The sequence below is a fragment of the Siniperca chuatsi genome, linkage group LG16 (assembly GCF_020085105.1).
Source record: "Siniperca chuatsi isolate FFG_IHB_CAS linkage group LG16, ASM2008510v1, whole genome shotgun sequence".
Taxonomy (NCBI): Eukaryota; Metazoa; Chordata; class Actinopteri; order Centrarchiformes; family Sinipercidae; genus Siniperca; species Siniperca chuatsi.
This window is the reverse complement of record NC_058057.1, coordinates 15,508,785-15,526,997: the sequence shown is the minus strand read 5'-3', so window position 1 is coordinate 15,526,997 and position 18,213 is coordinate 15,508,785. Positions and strand designations below refer to the sequence as shown.

Here is an 18,213-nt window from a genome sequence, read left to right as displayed (position 1 = left end):
ATATATATTTTTTTTTTTTTTTTTCATTCAAGATTCCTACAATTCTACCATACTGAAATGTAGTAGTAAAATTGCTAAATGATCCAAGGTTACTTTAGCTCTGTGATCTTAAATTTAACAGTTTTGAAAAAATTATGTAATAATGCAAAAAGGGGTTTTGCTGGTGGTTACACAATGACAGCTGCTGTTAGTGCTGTGTGTTGAAGAAGTGAAATTAGTAATGAGGAAAGTGTGTCATCAATTGTAAAGAAGTAAAAAAAAAGTGTGTTTGTGAGCATATGTGTGCATCTACAATCGTATAACCATCTAGGAGATGGAGCGGTGCCCACTCTGGATCCTCCTCCATGCAGAGGTCACCACATTGGGAGTTAAATCTTCCTCATCTCTCCGCTGGCTGGTTTAACCCTGGATTACACCGCAGCAACCACAAATGCCAACCTGCAAGTCCTGCATCTGGCTCCTCTGAGTGTGTGAAGGCACGTGTGTGTGTGTGTTTGTGGACAGCCATGATTTAATCTTGACAGAGACTTTATACTGTGTAAGGCAAGCCATGTCTAAGCCTGCATCACTGATTCAAGGATATTTTTAGTCACAAAAGTTTAGGATGTGGAGGTACAGATCAAAGAAGGGCATCTGTGCTTTCATTGGTTGCCATACCACCAGTGAAGTAATACTCCATGATGTTTTCAACACTTTTCATAAGTAAATCAGAGGCATCCCATGACTTCTCTTTTGCTCAGAAAATTACAAAGACCTAAACAGACAGACAGACAGATGAGCACCATCATCTAATGCTGGCATGAAATAATTGATAAAATACACCAGTATATACCATAGGATCTGGTATTCACTGACTTCCTAGCAGTCCGCACAGGCTTAACACCACTGCTCAAACCAGGGCTTACACACACTCAGCCCTGCACACACACACACACACAAATCTAAATTTAGCCATTTTCTTATTAACTTTACTGTCTCATACCATCAAGAGCAAATCGGTCTCTGACAGATTTAGTTTTATTAAGCGGAGGAACTCTCAGCACTGAGTAGATGCAGCTGGAGTCGTGACATTACATGTCATGATCAACAGGTTTCTTATTTTAACACTGACAGACTGCTGAAGGAAATGCATGTATGTATGTATACAAAAACAAATACACGAGAGGTTTAAGAACAGCAATTGCATTCATCAATCATCTCTCCCTCTTTCTCCCATGCATTTTCACTCCCTAACACTCCTCTGTGCCCTAGTCAGGGCTGCATCTCCATCCTGGGCAGTCTGCACGTATACACTCACACATTCACAGAGTCCACGTTAGATGCAGTTCAATGGCAATATCCCTCCACTTCTTGGAATGCTACAGCCCTTTCCTACTCTGTCTCCCTATTTTTCCTCTTTCTCTGTCCCTCCCGACCAGTGTCTTTTGTTCCTCATGGGACAAGGTCGACCTCTAAGACCAGGCAAGGCTCCTTTTGCTGGAACGAGCCCTGTGGGAACTGACTTGTGGATTCTGGCTGCGTAATGACTGCTCTCTGTCAATGAATAGAGGGGACCATTGCAGGCCTGAGTGAATAGTGACTAGGGGGAATTGAGGTGGGATAAACAGGAATTAGCTTATCTAGGCATGACTGAGCTTTGTTATTCTTTGTCATGTGATAAGGGACACAACTTGGATCTCATTCAAGCAGTTTAGTTTCACTGTCATTATCGCCATTACCGAGTAGCACTGTTTATGCACAAACACTCATGGCCAGTGTGGTGCCAGCCTGAGCCAAAAAATACCCATCAACAGACAAGCCAAGTGTGTATGTGCCCATGCACACACATACACACAGGTCCTTGAGAAGCACTTGAACATAGTAACACTCACTCAACATGATAGCATGCTACAGATGAAAGATCATTGAGCAAAGACATACATCTATAAATAACTTGACAGATGTGGGGAGGAATGCACAGGCCGTTTGCATGTTTGTGTAGGAGAGGAAGATTGACTGTGGACATTAGCAGGTCAGTTTTTTTTGCTCAGTGTGTGTGTCTCTATTTCAGAGCCCCACAGCAGCAGGTAGCTAGTGGGCATCAAGATATCTGACAGGGAGGCTCTAAGTCTCTTCTAACTCCAATTAACCTTCACTAGTTCGACCTACTTTCAACATTAAAATAGCGTACTCCCGATTCAACCCAATGCTATATTTGGCAGAGTTGTGACATGTCAGTGGGTGAGAGAAATGTGGTGAAATCTTTGGTCGTCAATAAAAACTCAACACTATGGCCAAAGCTTATTTATGGTTTTGTTATTTTCAAAACATAAGAGCGCCGCCAGTGGATGATGCAAATTGATGGTGTTTTTGTTTTCTATTTACATTGTAGCTCTACGATTCAACACACATTCATTGCACAATCTGACATGTCTCAAAATTAATATCGTAAAGTCTAGCATAGATTGGGGCCAAGACTTTATGAGACCCACCTCGCAGTGTGTAAGATTTTGTAAAATTGTTACTGCAGTCATAAATTATTCAGGATCCTAAATCCAAGAGATTACTGTAAATGCTGCTCCTTTTCATTATTATGGACACAATGAGCGGGTCATCCAGAGTTTACCTGAAAGTTTTTTCATTTAGCATCAGTTACAGTTCAGTTACAGTTCAACATTTTCTACAAGCCCCGCCTGTTCTTAAGCAGACAAAAGTTGCTTAATTGGACATTTTAACTATAATACTTCTCCTCTTAGCTGCATATGTTGCAGCTACAATCCTCTTCTCATATTCACAGACAGCATGATGTTGTTGCTATGGATGCATCTTGGGACTGTACACGGTCTACTCTTGTTTCTACTTCCAGTGTCTCTCTGAATAAACAGTCCCGTCATAGTCCCAGCCATCTTAATGCCATTAATACATCAGGGTGTGGCAGCAGCAACCTATTAGCCAGCTATAGCTGAGCTGAACCTTGTTGGCCTGCAGCAGAAACCCAAGCCAGCCAAACTAGACTTTGTTTAAACTCTGACTCTGTAGTGTCAGGTGTTCCCCTCTGAGGCTGGAGAGAATGACCTCTGCCCTGGTGACCGGTATCTCAGCACAAATAGATTAACAGTGGCATGAGAGTCAAAATATACATAGAGAGGAAGATCCCATTTGCCTATCATGTCCCCGTTCAAACCGCCCCTGATGATTACTTTGACTGCATATGTACATAGGCAGACAAACAGCAACACTACACACTACACACACACACACTCACTACGCCCTTCCTTCAATGTCAGTCCCCTAGCATATAGGGGCCCCTATTTTTGCCCCTCACCAGTAATATGATCCATCTCCGTGCTGAGGTTAGAGTAGGAATCCTGACCCACGGTAGTTGAAGACAACAGAGTGAGCGGTCACAGTTAAATGTTCACATGTAAACTATGAGATGATATAATTATGTAATCCATTCCTTTGGGCCTGGTCAAACACTGAAAAGGCAATATGTCACGAGGTCTCATCAATTTTTAGGTTAAAACACACACTAGACATACAACAAGAAACAGTGAGGTGTGTTGATTACTACTGTGTAAACCAGTAAGTTAGAGGAGGCTGCAAAATACTATTACACATCTGTGGATGCTTTGTTTCTGCGTTACATATTAATTTTCATGCAAATACCCATTCAAAAACAACTCCACCAGCTGTTCCATATGATGACATATTCAAATCCATTACTCTCTTGCTGGAGTAATGCTGGAGGGCGCTTCAAAGGGCATTTTTTAAAACACAGGTGTTTGTGTGGAAAGAGTTAGAGTCATGAATCTGAAGTCAGTGCTTCTGTACAGCCAGTGATGGCCTTGGGGCTATGTGGGAGCTGGCAACTACCAATGGCTAAGTAACACACCGCATTCCAGCCTACTCTCTCACACCTCCACTGAATGACTGAGTGAATGGCTTAAATGGGACTAACCTTTAAAAAATAACTCCCAGCCCCACCTAGGACTGCATCAAAACTTCAACAGGTACAGACAAGTCATGACATGCGATAACACAGGATTAGTTAAACGTCTGGTAGCTGTCATGTAACGGGTACCCCCTAAACACAGCTCAGTATCAGTCTGTGTGTTGCCGTGTTCAATCCATTGCTCATCATACATCACAGTCGCTTGTGTCTGGGAACTGTCTGCTCGGCTTATCATTTCCCTGCAACCAGCTTTTTGAATCTGTGTGTGTGTTTATGAGAAAGAGAGAGAGTGAGTCACAGTGAGACCCAAGACCGAGTGAATAGATAGAAAGGTACAGTAAAAAGGAAACAAAAGCTAATAACTCAGAACTTAAATCCTCCTCCTTTACCAATGTTCAGAGGAATTTGGGCTCATCTTCTGAATCCTACTGCAACATATTTCAATATGCAAATTAGATAAATAAAAAAGCCATGCAGGGAGTCAATGGAAAACATGACCCCTTAACTACTATGTTTATAAACATTAAATTGTAAATGGACTGCACTTATATAGCGCTTTTCTACCTTAACGGACAAAGCGCTTTACAATTGGCCTCATTCACCCATTCACACACACTCACATTGGCCTGTCCATTGAAAGCAATGTGTGGACAGGAGGAGCCACTTTTCCCCCTGTGCCACAGCTGCCATTAGTACCACATATACATCCTGTTAAATAGGAAGCAGTGATATAAAGTAGTAGATATGTACTATGTAGATATGATAAGGCTCTACTACAGGTCTGTATCAGAGCAGATGAAATGACAGGTCTATCTCTCAATCTTTATGTGACTGATACAGTCGCCATAGTATGAGCCAAAGTCTGAGTTAATATATAACTGCTGTGTGTGAGACTACAGGAGGTAGTTTTACAGGGGCAGCAAAACACATCACAAAACAACAAAAGTCAGCGCTGGCTGCAGCAAAGGAAATTGATTTTCCATTTATCTTTGAGTTGACCAGCTTTGTTTACATGCATAAAAGAGCAAGAAGAAATGGGGGAAAGGACTGTGAGGCCTCCTGTGATCTCTGTGTCCTTTGAAGACCTAACCACAGATGGTGAGTGCGTTGAGAGGAAATCCATCATTTCTGACAGGACTCAACACCCCTATCAACATTCACAAGTCCGAATCAAGACAAACAAAGCCATGTGTCAGGAGACACCAGTCACTCCTCCCTGGTTATTTCAATGGACAAAATGTCACCTTGAACATGACTAGCATCTCTCCACACCAATGTTATTATGACAGAGCAGCACCAGTCCATAAGAAAGACACATCTCCAGATACAGATTAATTCAAAGTCAGACTTCTCAAATGAAAACTTACTTATATATTTTACCATATTTCTGTCTGAAATGAATTAATATCTGTCTGTGGTGAGAAATCATGGTACACTAGTGCCATGTATGTACATTCATAATGATTATTACATGTTTGTAGGTCTCAATTAAAAGTTTATAGTGACTCCTCTGGTTTTACTACAATATTATTAAAGCAACGTTATTGCTATGGGGCAGAAATTTTGAGCTAGACCCTAGCTCTCACACTGCAGACTACCAGCAAGTCACCAGCGCTGCAAACTTACGGATTTTGATTTTCTTGGGATCAAACTTGCAGATTTCACCCTGCAGATTTTGCAGTCGCCCCTGAATCCAGCAGGATCTCCTAAATACCATCCCTGCCTCTATCTCGATGCCCAGGAAGATGTCGCTGGCATGTCGAGAAAGGTCGGAAAGTTGGTGAATTATGTTGATCAATGTATGGCAGCCGACCTCATCCAATGACGAGAACAAAACGGGTCTTCGCAGTTTGCGTCTCCCGGTTTCTTCCCCCTGTATCCAGCCATCCCTCGCCGATAACCTACTAACACGCCGCGGCTCAATGCTCCTCTGATGAAAAGGCATATTTATTTCATACCAATAACTCCAGCGGGACCGAAAACTGTTCACGCAAAAAACTTGCAGCTTTACAAAAAATCCAAGACGTGCTGCCTTCCTGTGGCTGCTATTATTTGCGAGGCAGTATAATCCTTCAATCCCGCCATATTTTTGTTTTTCAAAGCATGGGACTTCGTGCTGCTGTACACTGGGGACGTTGCCTCCCAAACACTATTCAAATTCAACCAGACAGAGTGCAGGCTGTAGAGAGAAAAGGAAAAAACACAAGGAAAAGTAGGAAAAAGTACAAATAAAAACCCGGAAAATACTACAACCACCTGTAGAAACTGGAACCGGAGCCACACACACAGAGGAGAGTCTACCTGCCTCCATTCGAAGACAGTGGTGCGGTCTGATGGAAAACCTGGACCGGTATCTTCCAAACGGAACCGGAGAGACTCAGGCTACCAACAAACTGAGTTAGAAGAAATCACAGTGTGAGGCTCAAATCACTATTTTATTCATGCGCTATGAACCACTGTGTCTTAGAGTAACCATTCACATTAACTTTTACTCCTTATTTTATAGCAATCCCTGCAATTAAGGGTAATGAAAGATGATGCTAGGCCAATACTGAACCTTTACTTTCCTTCATTTGGCAAGGTAGTCCAATTATATCTTTAAAACTGAATTTAGTACAATTTAAGGTAATAGGTACGAGCAAGTTAATGCACTTGGATGGGTGAATTGAATAGGTATTTCCACATTAGCTAAACAGCCTAATAAGTTGAGGCATTAAAACAGTTCCATCAACCACTGACTGAACCCCCAAAACACGATACGAACATTTAGTTAGTACTCTTTTTTTAATATAGCTTTGTCTTGGATTTTTTAATAAATAATCAAACTTAATTAAATGGAGAAATAAGGACATTAAAATTTAATGTTTGTGTAATTATGTGACACTATAGTTTCCCAAAAGTTAGCTAACCTAGCGTTAGCCAAGTTATGGTGTGACGTTAGTTGGAGTTATTTAACTAGCTAGTTGGGTTGTTTAGCTATAGCTGGTTAGGTTAAGCGTTAAGTTAACGTATATTTACAGCTAACAGCCAAAAAAAAAATCCTCAGGGTGTGGGCATAAATCTTATCTGGTGAACTGCATGTTTTCAGATATTTTAGTACCAGGAGCCACCAAAATGGCTATTGACAAGTTAAGCTAAGGTTAACTTTATAAAAAAAAAAATTTAAGAAGCCTATAGCACGTTCGTTTTAAACACAGGCTATGTTAGTTGTTTGCTCATACCTTTTAAAATAACCCCTGGACAACAGTCTCTGAACACTTGTCTCTGATTTATCTCCTCTCTGTGTGTGCAAGGCGTGTTTGTCCAGTCCACCGCTGCTCTTTAAATTCCGAAGAGCAAACTCATCATTGACAGCATACCTTTTGCCCAGCTCAGGTTTAATTCGGTGAATGTTTTTGAAAATCTGGCTAATAATATCCATTTAGAAAAGTGTGTCTCTGTAGTATTTAATGTGCCCCCTGGTGTCTTTAAGTGAACACAGCAACTTCAAGGGTACCTCTATGTGACATTAAATCCAGGCAAGCATTTCCACTGACAATGTTTCCTTATTACTTAACTAACGAAAAAAAAAATCCTGTTCTGCTGGTATTTACACTGTGGCAACATTTTAACAATTTACTCAATATTAGTGTAAAAGGCTGACACAGCTGAGCTCTGTAGTGCTGGCTGCTGCCCCTTACTCTGAAGATAATGACATCCCATGTGCATCATGGAAAACATAGATTGTCCTGTTACACATGAGTAACATCCGCATTTATCCCTCCCTCAGCACAAAATGTTTGACAGGAAAGAAGCATGAGGATGACACATTGGTGGAACAAGCTAATGCTGTTCTGTTGTTCCAAGGCCATCTTTGGTGTCCTCACATTCCCAACATTACCTCCACCTTCTGTTTCTGAAACAAAAAAAGGTCTTCCATTTAGTTGGTTTAAGACATTTTGACTTGTCATAGCAGAGAAAGCACAGGTGGATCTAATGAAACTAATGATGGCTCAGATCCATTTAAATGTCCCAATAACCCAGTAAGCCAGAAATGCAGCCTCATTTAATGTTATTGATTACACCTGTGTTTTTTGTCAAAATGCCTGCTGAGAAAAATGTCTATTGGGAGCAACATTAGTAATTCTTTTTAATCGCTTTTGAGGTAGTGAATGAATGACAGAGACTGGAGCATAAGGACACAAAGCATTAAAGCTTGATCATATACAATTAAAATAATGAAAATAGGAAAGTAGACAAACTATCCAATTCTAGAGATGAACATAAGTTTAATCAAGATTAAATATATGCCCAAAAAAGATCTTGTAAAGATTCAAACAAGTCAAAACAATACAAAAAGATGAGCTTTTCTGTCTGTCATGTCAATAGAGCCAGTTTTATACTTCCTACGAGGTTTGGACTTTCATTCAGGGTAAAATGTATACATATATCTCATTCACCATATTTTACAGTGCATTTTTTCTCAAAACCATAGCCTTCTTCCACATCTAAAAACCCATACATAAACTCATTTATAGAATTATTTACATACAAGGCTTGAACAAGTAAGCTCAAACCATTTGGTGAGCAATAAGAAACTTAAGAAAAACAAACATCACACATCAGAACATATGGGAACTTTCTTAAACTTTATGGCTTGGTTAAGCCGTAAGTGGTGACATTTTGATACACAAATCACTGAATGGACAGGAGGCCAGAGTGGCCTCTAATTAAATTATATGACGAATCAACACCCAGCAAGGACATTGGAGGATTACTCAACTTGCAAGTTACTCCGCCTCTGTGTCTTTAAAGTTTGGTTGCATACACATAAAAACGTACAAATTCAGCTCAATGAGTATTCAAGTGAAACCAAATGTCTCTACTATTGAACACATTGCTCATAATGCACCTAGGTGGATGGTACACAAAGCAAGCATATGCAATGTGAAACTGCACAACAATTAATCTAAATCATGGCAACAGATTAACTTAAAAAAAGAAAGATGAATACACTTAGATGTCACAAGTGAGTTAGTCAGCAACCACGTCACCCAGGACACAAATATAGGTCTATGTCATCTCAGTTTATTCACGATACCTTATTTGAGATGACAATTTGCTTTAATTCATACCAGGAAGAAAAAAAACATAATGGCAACACTGTATTTTGTGTAATGGATTTTTGATTTCTGAGAGCTGTAGAGATGTAACAGTGCATCATGACCTCCAACACATGGGATCTTTATTGTAAGGTGTACTTGTGTGTCAGAAGTGAGTACAGCATCTCCAAATATAGAAAGATAAACACAAAACTCTCCCAGGTAATATTAATATAACATCTGTCTTAATAGTGACTCCTTTTTCTTGATTCTTTTATAAAGAATTGATGAGAAAAGGACAGTTGATTTAATGTAATGTCATGTGGAATATTGTTAGAAACAGGGATGTTGCTGTAAAGAAGTAGAGGCAACTGCTTGAAGATGGAACAAACTGAAACAGCATCACACAGATTAAAAAAAATATATCTGTAGGAGAAAGGGTGAACAAATATTTATTAAGTCATTTAAACTTCTTATTCTGTATCACACACTGAGATGCTTGAGTTTATAAAGCCAGAAAGTTCACAACCACATTTTCCCCAATCACTCATGACTTCATTTGGAGCCTAAACCCTCACCCTAAACCAAGGAATGACTTCTTGTCCGTTCTTCATACATTTTGCCAGTAGACTCCATTTTAAAAAACAACCTACTGGTGCACTCTGTCAATCAGATTGTATCAAGAAATAAAGCTAGAAGACAGACAGTCTGTTTTTGTGCGGGAATACGCCAAAAAGAGCACTGATTCCACTAGACATCCTGTCAGATCTTCATATATGCATGTAGCTAGGGAAGAGAATAACGGACTGCTGTTTTAAAACAAAAAGGATGATTACATTTGTGTACACCGGTGTTTTTAATGTGTGTGTCAGACTTGGCAAAGACCAGAAGTTCTCTGTGGAACAGAGGCATAGTGTTATGAAGCACATTTGCAATATAATTTGATTTTCAACATTGTGTTCTTGTCAGATAAACAGCCACTATTACCACAAAACAGGAAACGTTGGCTCACAGAGTGCTGGACTCGCCGGGTTTCTGTTCATGGTTATGAAAGCTTCACTTGGGGCAGAAGCAGCCACAAGACCAAGTTGGACAGTGCTGGGCTGGGGTGGTGACAGAAGAGGAGCCCAGGGTGAAAAGTGGTAAAATACAATATGAGAGCAAAGTCCTACAGCTTGCTCTATGTGAGTGCAGCAAGGACAGGTGGTGAATATAACAGGAATACACACTCATCTTCCAAGGGCTCGATGACAGACTCTAGCATGGGTGTATCTTGGGACACGCATACACATACAGCACATACATATTAGTCCAATCTCCAGACTTGGGCTCCAGATGTGTCTCTTTGTCACCCTCTGGTGGTTTTGTCCAGAATATATCTGGTATCACTTTCTTCCTCACACAAGCACATACACATATAGGCTGCCATCGCACAAATCTCCACCTACATATACACACACACACACACACACACACACTCCTTGGCTCCCCCTGTGTCTGTATTCAGGCTTATCTGGTGTAGTAGACTCTGTAGTAAACACTCTTGGAGCGCCAGAGCGAATAGGAGTTGTCAAACTTGAGCAGGTAGACTCCGCGGCCAGGGTACTGGTGGCTGCCGGCATACACCTCCTCATGACAGTCCCGCCGGTACACCGGCACAATCTCATCCACCTGGGGCTTTCCTGCCTCCTTCTTCGCCTTCTCCTCCTCATTGGGAGGATCACCTGTGGACACATGAAGATAGTATTAAGTTGTGGAGAGAATCACCACAGAGTCTCATCTTTTTGAATGCCACACACACACACACACACACACACACACACACACACACACACACACACACACACACACACACACACACACACACACACACACACACACACACACACACACACACACCTCCTTTTAACAGCTTCACTATAATTATGCAGTGCTATCATTAACCTTAATATTATGGAGTGATATTTGTGAATCAATCCTGAGCACACATTGGACATTTTGTGCACTGTACAATTTTTTTGCAAGCACATAAATTATATTTTGTAGAAAAATTATAATCACAAATAATTTAATTGAGCAAATCTATTCTGTGCTCAATACAGTTTGTTCAAAATTTCCCATGGTGTACTCAGGATTAAGGTACAAATGGTATAATGCCATATAATATGGCCTAACATTACACCATCGAGAACCCCTTTAGGTATCAGAGTCTAACTTATAGGGTCCAATTTTGAACAAAACTTGCATACTACTAAATAAAAACATGAGATTTATGACAAAATGTGACAATTTCCTGTGCAAAGCACACAGCATTGTTACACTAAATATAAATACACTACAACTGCTACTACAGCAGACATTCAGAAGTGAAGTTTAGAAGGATGTGTATAGTTAATTTAACTACAACAAAACCGTGCCAATTCCACTGTATTGCCTTATATCTTATCACAATTTTGCCTTATATCTTATCAACATATTGCAAGAATACATTTCTATTCACATCACTGCTCTGGTTTTCGCCAGACACTAGACTTCCTCTTCCCCAGAGAGAACTATGAGATGTTTAACTATGGCGTAGGCAAGTTCTGAACTTGAGATAAGAATAAAATATTATCTAAATAAAAAAATTATCGAAAACTAGTTATTCATAAATAAATCGAGAAAACACACACTCCTATTCAAAGCAACTGCAGCTAGCACAGTTCCATTTTCAATTATTTGAAAATTTGTCTGTTTTGCACATTATGGAAGGGGATCCTACACCTACACACAACATCACAGTAAGGAAAACTGACTTTTTAAAACAGATATTTTCACCAGGAGCTGTTTTTTTTGTATCAGAAACACTGCAGGCTTATTCACACAGACTTCCCGCGCACACCTCACCTTCATCATCCTCGTCATCATCACTGGACTCCGACACGTGCACGCTGACCGAAGCAGAGGCAGCATCCGTCCACTCAAAGAAGACCCCGAAGCCGATGTCATAATAGTCCGTGGCAAACTCCCAGAACAGGTAAGCGCCCTCCTCGTGGGTGGGCACACGCACTGTCACCACCTCGCCACGCCCCACTGTGATCACGCTGTCTGCGTCCTGCCGGATTTTCTCCTTGAAGTCCTTGATCTGTGGCCGTGTCCACATGGAGGGAGCAGCTATGACTGGTGGGGAGTCTGCTGTGATTAAAGGACAAGAGACTCTTTACAATCAGTTGTAAAAATCTGCTAATACAATCTGCTAATGCAGGTTTCCTATTAGGAAAGAAATATTACATTTTTATTTCCTAATACGTGATTTCCTACCAGCATACACAGACTGAATGCAGAATGAATACAAAATGGGCCACCTATGTTGTCACTTTATGCATGCATGTGTACATGTGCCCAGTGGCAAAGAGTTGTTTTTTTGCATACCCAGCTATCCATTCATCTTTCCTCAAAACATTATTTTGAGAGTGAGCAGCCAGCCACAGTGGATTAATTTGGTTCAGGATGTATGTTTTGGAATCAGACCAAGGCCTTGTTCCCTTCTGGTGTGAGTGCTTACTCTTCTGTAAGCAGAATGTGTGGTTGGATGATACCTAAACCAGCAGACTATCATGTTTCACTTGTTCCAGCTCTTCTCCTCCCTGCCCTCCAGGTCACATCAACAAGGACACAGCAGATAAAAATCAGGTTTCAATTTTGGTATAAAGCTTTGTTTGTTTGACAGGGAGCTTCCCCCTCTGCCCTGTAGCCTTTAGCGGCACTATAAGGGAAATTCCAGTAGTTTATGTTTTTTAAATGAGACAAACATCTACGGCCCACCGACCTAATAAGGGCCCATTCTCTGAGACCTCCTCTGCCGGCTCAGGCTCTGGCTCCCGGTCAATGCTCTCCGAGTACAAGTCTGACTGGCCTCCATTGACTGTTGGGGTTTCCTCTCCAGCAGGTGGTGAAGCTGCACATAATGGTCCAGCTGCTGAGGTGGGGATGGGTTCGCCACTGTTGAAGCTGCTAGATTCCAGGGTGCCCTGCACCATCAAATCAGCCTGCTGCTGCTGCTTCTGTAAGGCCGCCTGGGACAAAAGCAAGACAGCACTGAGTCAAGACATTGAGAAACAAATTAGGGACATAAACCAAGAATGTTAGGTTTCTACGATGCTGTTGGAAGACACACAGACTCCTGCTGTCATATGAATTATTATTAACAACATTCTCTGAAATTGCATCGTGGCACGAGCCCTTTTCTGCATACCAAAGGCTTTATTGTGTACCACATCAAGTGTGTAAATAGATTTTGTTCTGGATTGTAGCCAATTTATGTCATGGATGTTTTTTGTCTAAGTCTACACCCTTTTGTTTTTTTTCCCATTGGTCTTACACCAGCAAAGTATCACCACACCAAAGTAATATTAACAACTGCTCAAAAGTAAGCTTTTAGACGTAAACCTCTCAAAATGTTAGAGACTTATTTTTCAATATTTTTTTGTTTGTTTGTTTTTTTGCAAGCATTTGGGCTTGGCCCGTGACTATTTTCAATTTACTGAATTGTACTGGTGGATCTTTGAAAAGAAAAATGTTTCCAATACCTAAGTTTAATACTTTCCCATTAACTGCAAAATCTAAAAATAAAAATCAATCAATGAAAGTCTACCCCTCTGTTAGTGTTACATATTACCTGTTGCTGGGCCAGCTGGACCTGGTAGAGCTGCTGCATGTACTGCTGGTAGTGCTGCTCCTGGAGCTGACGGATGAGGCCCAGCTGTTGCTCTGGGCTGTTGGGGTATTGCTGAGCAGCATACTGTTGGAACTGCACTGCTGTCTGCGCATTCAGTGCCGCCATTATCTGTTGTCTGGGAAATAGAACACAGGAGCAGAGTTGGTGAGGAAGGAAATACAGGAAACGGAGAGGAGACAATGGTGGACACTGGAAAATTGTAGGGTTTTAACAGAGAGAAGAGTCGAGGTGAGTAAGGAGATTGTCCTTCTCTGGACCAGGTTTCAGCCAAACACTGACCCCGCTAAAGTGCCCTGCTTGACAATGAATCTGTCACAGCTCCAGAGCTGAAAAGACAATACCCCTGTAAATATCAAAGCCAGGGGCGTGTGATGATCACGTAGAAGTCGTGCTGAAGTCAAATCGATATAAGCCAAAGCACATTATGCAAACACGGTGATACAGACACACATACTTCTGCTGCTCAACCCGTAGCCTCTCCTCCTCTGCCTGTCTCCTTTCCTCTTCCTCTCTCCTCCGCCTTTCCTCCTCCTCAAGCCTCCGTCTCTCCTCCTCCTGCCTTTGCCGCTCCCTCTCCTCCTCCTCCTGACGCTGACGCTCCTCTTCTTCTTTCCTGGGGTAGAGAAAAGTAATGAAGGATATTATAAATTATGCAAATGGTCAAATTCATTAAAAAATGTCAGACACCATCAGTCAATAAATGTCCAATATTTCCTCTGCTGCGTTACAGTTCTGCTGACTGCATATAGGAAAAACTGAAACAGGGTCTGTATTTAGACACTGTGGCAGAGGGATCTCCCTCAGGAGAACTCAAGTCGAGCACCTTACCTTTTCCTCTCCTGCTCCTCCCTTTCGATCTTGTGTGAGGTGATGTAGGGAGCAAAGAGGTTACAACACTTGTTCAGCAACTTGACAAACTCCACCATAGCATCCTCCCTCTCCATGTTACCCAGGGAGGCCCACTCTTTTCTGCACACAGAGCAAGAACAGAGGTGAATAAAACTATATAGGCAGCTAGAAAATTGGGATCAGCCATCAAGTATTTTTTTACTTCTTTTTAGATGACATGTTGTATTACAAAAACAAAACAAGGAAAATTTTGATCAACTATTGTTTCTTTAGAACATAAATAACCAAGGAAAGCTACATTTTAACAATCAAAACCAGATTATATAATTTAACTGTGCACATGAAATTTGTGCAATTAGCGAACCTTTAATACATTTTAAATACTAGGTGTGTGGCGGTGAAACAAGCTCTTATGTCAAAGGTTTTCATACATCTTTAATGCATAAAGGAATGACAAGCACACCATAAGGGCTAAAATGACTATATTAACACTTCAGCGAATGGAGAGGTGTGTGTGTGCACATTTCCTGAAAAACCTCTACCAGAGTTCAAAGGCCACATGCACAGACACACACAGATGCCTGCTGCGGTTACCTGCGGTCGTTGCCCAGGACATCAAAGAAGCCGACCTCCGGTGAAGCATCAGGATTATAAGGGCCCAGTAACACCTGTTTGTGCAGAGCCACCAGTCGAAGCTTCTCCTCATAGGTCGGGTGGAAGGCCTTGCCATCTTTTTCTGAAAGCAGCAATGAGGAAGCAAAGAGTTTGCATTTATTTGTCTTTTATGTCCTGTAGTGAAAAGGGCTTTTGAGTGCTACAATACACCGTTGTGGCTTAGTACAAACATGGTAGTAGAAAAAGTAGTAGGGGTGTAACGGTAAGTGTATTCGTCACAAATCCGTTCGGATCGGTACGCCCTGTGACCCAAACTATTACTGCCAAAATAATCTGTTAATGTCGACTACTCGCACCCGCGGAACAGAAATTCTAGAGCGCGAGTTTTACCGGGAACCTTTAGCCAGAACACAAGTTGTTGTCTATCAGCTGTAGTATGCTAGTCGGCTTAGTCAAGCTCATGTAGTGTCGCTGCCTCTGAATGACAAACCCAAATGATAGACCAGAGCTGAAGTATCCTCCCGTGACATTTAGATCCTCTGTATGGGAGCATTAAGGTTTCCCAGCTAGTTACGATGGGCAAGTATGAGTGTCAAACTGTATGCTATGATAAACTTGTCATTTACGACAGCATCACCCGAATGTGTTGATTAGCGGAACGAGACAAAACCAGACTGGAAGGTGAGTCCTTCTCCCCACAACGTTCAGGCATCCTCTCGCTGCAGATTTGGATCGTGCCAAATCAACAACTAATGCTATAGGAGTATTTATGGCTGCAGATATGCGACCATACTCGGTCGTAGAGAATACAGAATTTAAGTATACAGTCTTATGATGGAGCATTACTGAGTTGTGTTATTTATTTGATATTTATTTGTTCTTACTGACAATATGACAGTATTTGAGTGCATTAACTGTTACAGTAAGAATCATGGCCAGTGAGCCACTGTTTAATGTTTTTGTAAAATAAATTACAAAAATACTTTTTTTTTTTTGTTCTCCTGCTGTACCGAAAACGTACCGAACTGTGACCCTAAAACCGAGGTACATACCAAACAATGAATTTTGTGTACCATTACACCCCGAGTAGTATCATATTCTTGTTACAAGAGTATACAGTAGAGTATATAACAAATACTCTGTTGATTGTAGCTGTTCTCCTTTTCAAAAATCATCAACACTCCATAATTTAATAACAACCTCGTGGCACTTTCATCCCACTGAAACTTATTTATTCTGGGGTGAGGCAAGAATCAGATTTATGTATACATGTTACACAATAGACCTAACCCTAACTGACTAGAAATACAAAGCACAGATTGATATCGCACAGAGTAGCAACCAGGCCCAAACCTGTTTGCACAGTCATCACAAGTGCTTTGCTCTAATAAAAACAGTATGAATGCCCAGTGTTCAAAATTGCTTTCACATGTTCAGGACGTTTGCAAAGAAACAACTGACTAGACTTTGGATTAAAGGCAAGGTGAGCCACAGAGGCCAGGAGATACTGTATGTTTATTTGATTGATTTCTTCAACGGGTGACAAGTCGATCTGAAAACACTGTGCTGTTTTGACTTGCTACTTCTTTCCAAATATCTCTTAGTGAGATTGACGGAACTCAAATGAGGCTTTGATACTGAGACGTTCTAGCTAGCAATATATTGCAGTAATATATTTTTCAAGCTGTCTTTTGAGTGCAAAGTATGCAATGTTTAAGTGATGACACTGATGTCAATGGTGTCTTAAAGGTGATGGTGTTGGATTTCCTGTTGGAGTAGTAGCAGCAAGGGAGTGGTATGCATATAAGGAGGCAGTTGGGCTGTACACACAGGCTAGTGGTCACACAGCCCTGTAAGCGCAGAAAACGTGGCGTTAGGCAGCACTGTGAACTGGTTTTGAAGACATCGAGCTGCGACTATGGACCAGCTTTGTCCTCAGAACTAACTTACTAATTCCTTCAGCGCAGCAGGATCCTGTCTAATTTATCAGAGAAAGGTCTGTGTAAAGAGCTGACACAGTGGCTTCTTCAGCCGCAGCAGTGGCAGGGCAGGGCGTGTTTAAAGCTCCCAAACAAATCTATATGCTTCTTACAATACAACTCTTACATTAGTTGATGGAGCAGTCGCGTGATTTACAGGCTCATGACAAGCCCAAACCCTAAGACAGGTACACAGAAGGGAGACAGACAGACAGACACTAATGGACTACTTATAAGTGCCGTGCTTGTTTTAGCCTTTAACAGTCAGCTAAGAGCTCGTTGGCGCTGTTGGCTACTCGTTAGCTAATGTAATGTTGCGACTGACAGCAGCAGCCCCGGCGGTGACAGCTAACAGCTAACGTTAGCAACCTGCTAACCTCTGCCAGCGAGCGAACCGTCTCCCAGTTTAACGGTCGGTTCGTATGCTAGCTGTTTCTGTGCGTTAAAGCTGCATGATTTAAACAAACGTGAAATACCTTTGAAAAATTTAAGGCCCATTCCGTACAGCTCTTGCAAAGGAAAGCCCCATTTCCTCTCTATCGCAGATTTGCCAGTCTCTTCATCTTCGCCTCCAGCGGCACCCGGCGTCTCGGTCCCGGGTTCCGCGGGTTTGGGGTCCGGCTCTTCGACCTGGCCCTGCTCGCCCTCCGGGTCTGGACTGAGGGTGAGGCCATCGATGGAAACTTCGAGCCGGCTGGAAGTAGCACTGTCGAGGTCGCCGCTCTGAACCTCTGTCGCCATCATGTAGACTGTCAGCTGAAGCGGCCACGTACCTACTTCCGTTTAGACTTGGCGGAAGTTCCGGGAGATTTTCTTTCCCCCGATGTAAATAATGACGACGCTTTAACCGATAAGAGAATAATTTACGGCAATTACGTTTTTTTCAACTGACTGTTATAAAACCGAATATTTTTTATATTTTGAGAACAACATGTTAGACACAAGAATGGTATTTGTAATTATTTTCGCCTCTTCTTATTTCTAATTCTCATTTGTATGATGAATTTGAATGTTACACCACCACTATATGTAAAAGAA

The 18,213-nt window shown here is 41.5% G+C and overlaps 2 protein-coding genes across 4 annotated transcripts in view; both read right to left on the bottom strand.

Annotated features, from left to right (window-relative positions):
* The window catches only part of nhsl1b (NHS-like 1b), a 109,722-nt gene extending 103,610 nt beyond the window's left edge, over window positions 1-6,112 (bottom strand). For both annotated transcript variants that reach the window (XM_044168596.1, XM_044168600.1), the window contains exon 1: window positions 5,561-6,112. In XM_044168596.1, coding sequence (XP_044024531.1) covers window positions 5,561-5,879 — 319 coding nt within the window. In that variant the 5' untranslated portion in view covers window positions 5,880-6,112. The remainder of the gene's footprint in view (window positions 1-5,560) is intronic.
* Window positions 6,113-8,182: 2,070 nt separating this feature from the next.
* On the bottom strand, window positions 8,183-17,976 carry acbd3 (acyl-Coenzyme A binding domain containing 3). Of its 2 annotated transcripts, none has more exons than XM_044169367.1 (8): window positions 17,652-17,976; window positions 15,176-15,317; window positions 14,561-14,701; window positions 14,187-14,345; window positions 13,673-13,847; window positions 12,824-13,070; window positions 11,902-12,189; window positions 8,183-10,739 (listed from the first exon to the last, which is right to left on the bottom strand). In XM_044169367.1, the coding sequence occupies exons 1-8, from the start codon at window positions 17,917-17,919 to the stop codon at window positions 10,525-10,527; spliced, it is 1,635 nt and encodes a 544-aa protein (XP_044025302.1). In that variant the 5' UTR covers window positions 17,920-17,976; the 3' UTR covers window positions 8,183-10,524. The 2 variants fall into 2 exon arrangements, with proteins under 2 accessions (XP_044025302.1, XP_044025304.1); XM_044169369.1 differs by having other exon boundaries at window positions 11,902-12,186.
* Between the last annotated feature and the right edge of the window lie 237 nt (window positions 17,977-18,213).

What these genes read in the sequence shown, in the direction of transcription:
- acbd3 (XM_044169367.1), bottom strand. Translation starts at nt 17,919, where the DNA reads ATGATGGCGACAGAGGTTCAGAGCGGCGACCTCGACAGTGCTACTTCC. An exon ending in GGGCCTTAAATTTTTCAAAG is followed by an intron (nt 15,318 to 17,651) that starts GTATTTCACGTT and finishes TGCTGCTTTCAG; the next exon opens with AAAAAGATGGCAAGGCCTTC. An exon ending in CTACGGGTTGAGCAGCAGAA is followed by an intron (nt 13,848 to 14,186) that starts GTATGTGTGTCT and finishes TCTATTTCCCAG; the next exon opens with ACAACAGATAATGGCGGCAC.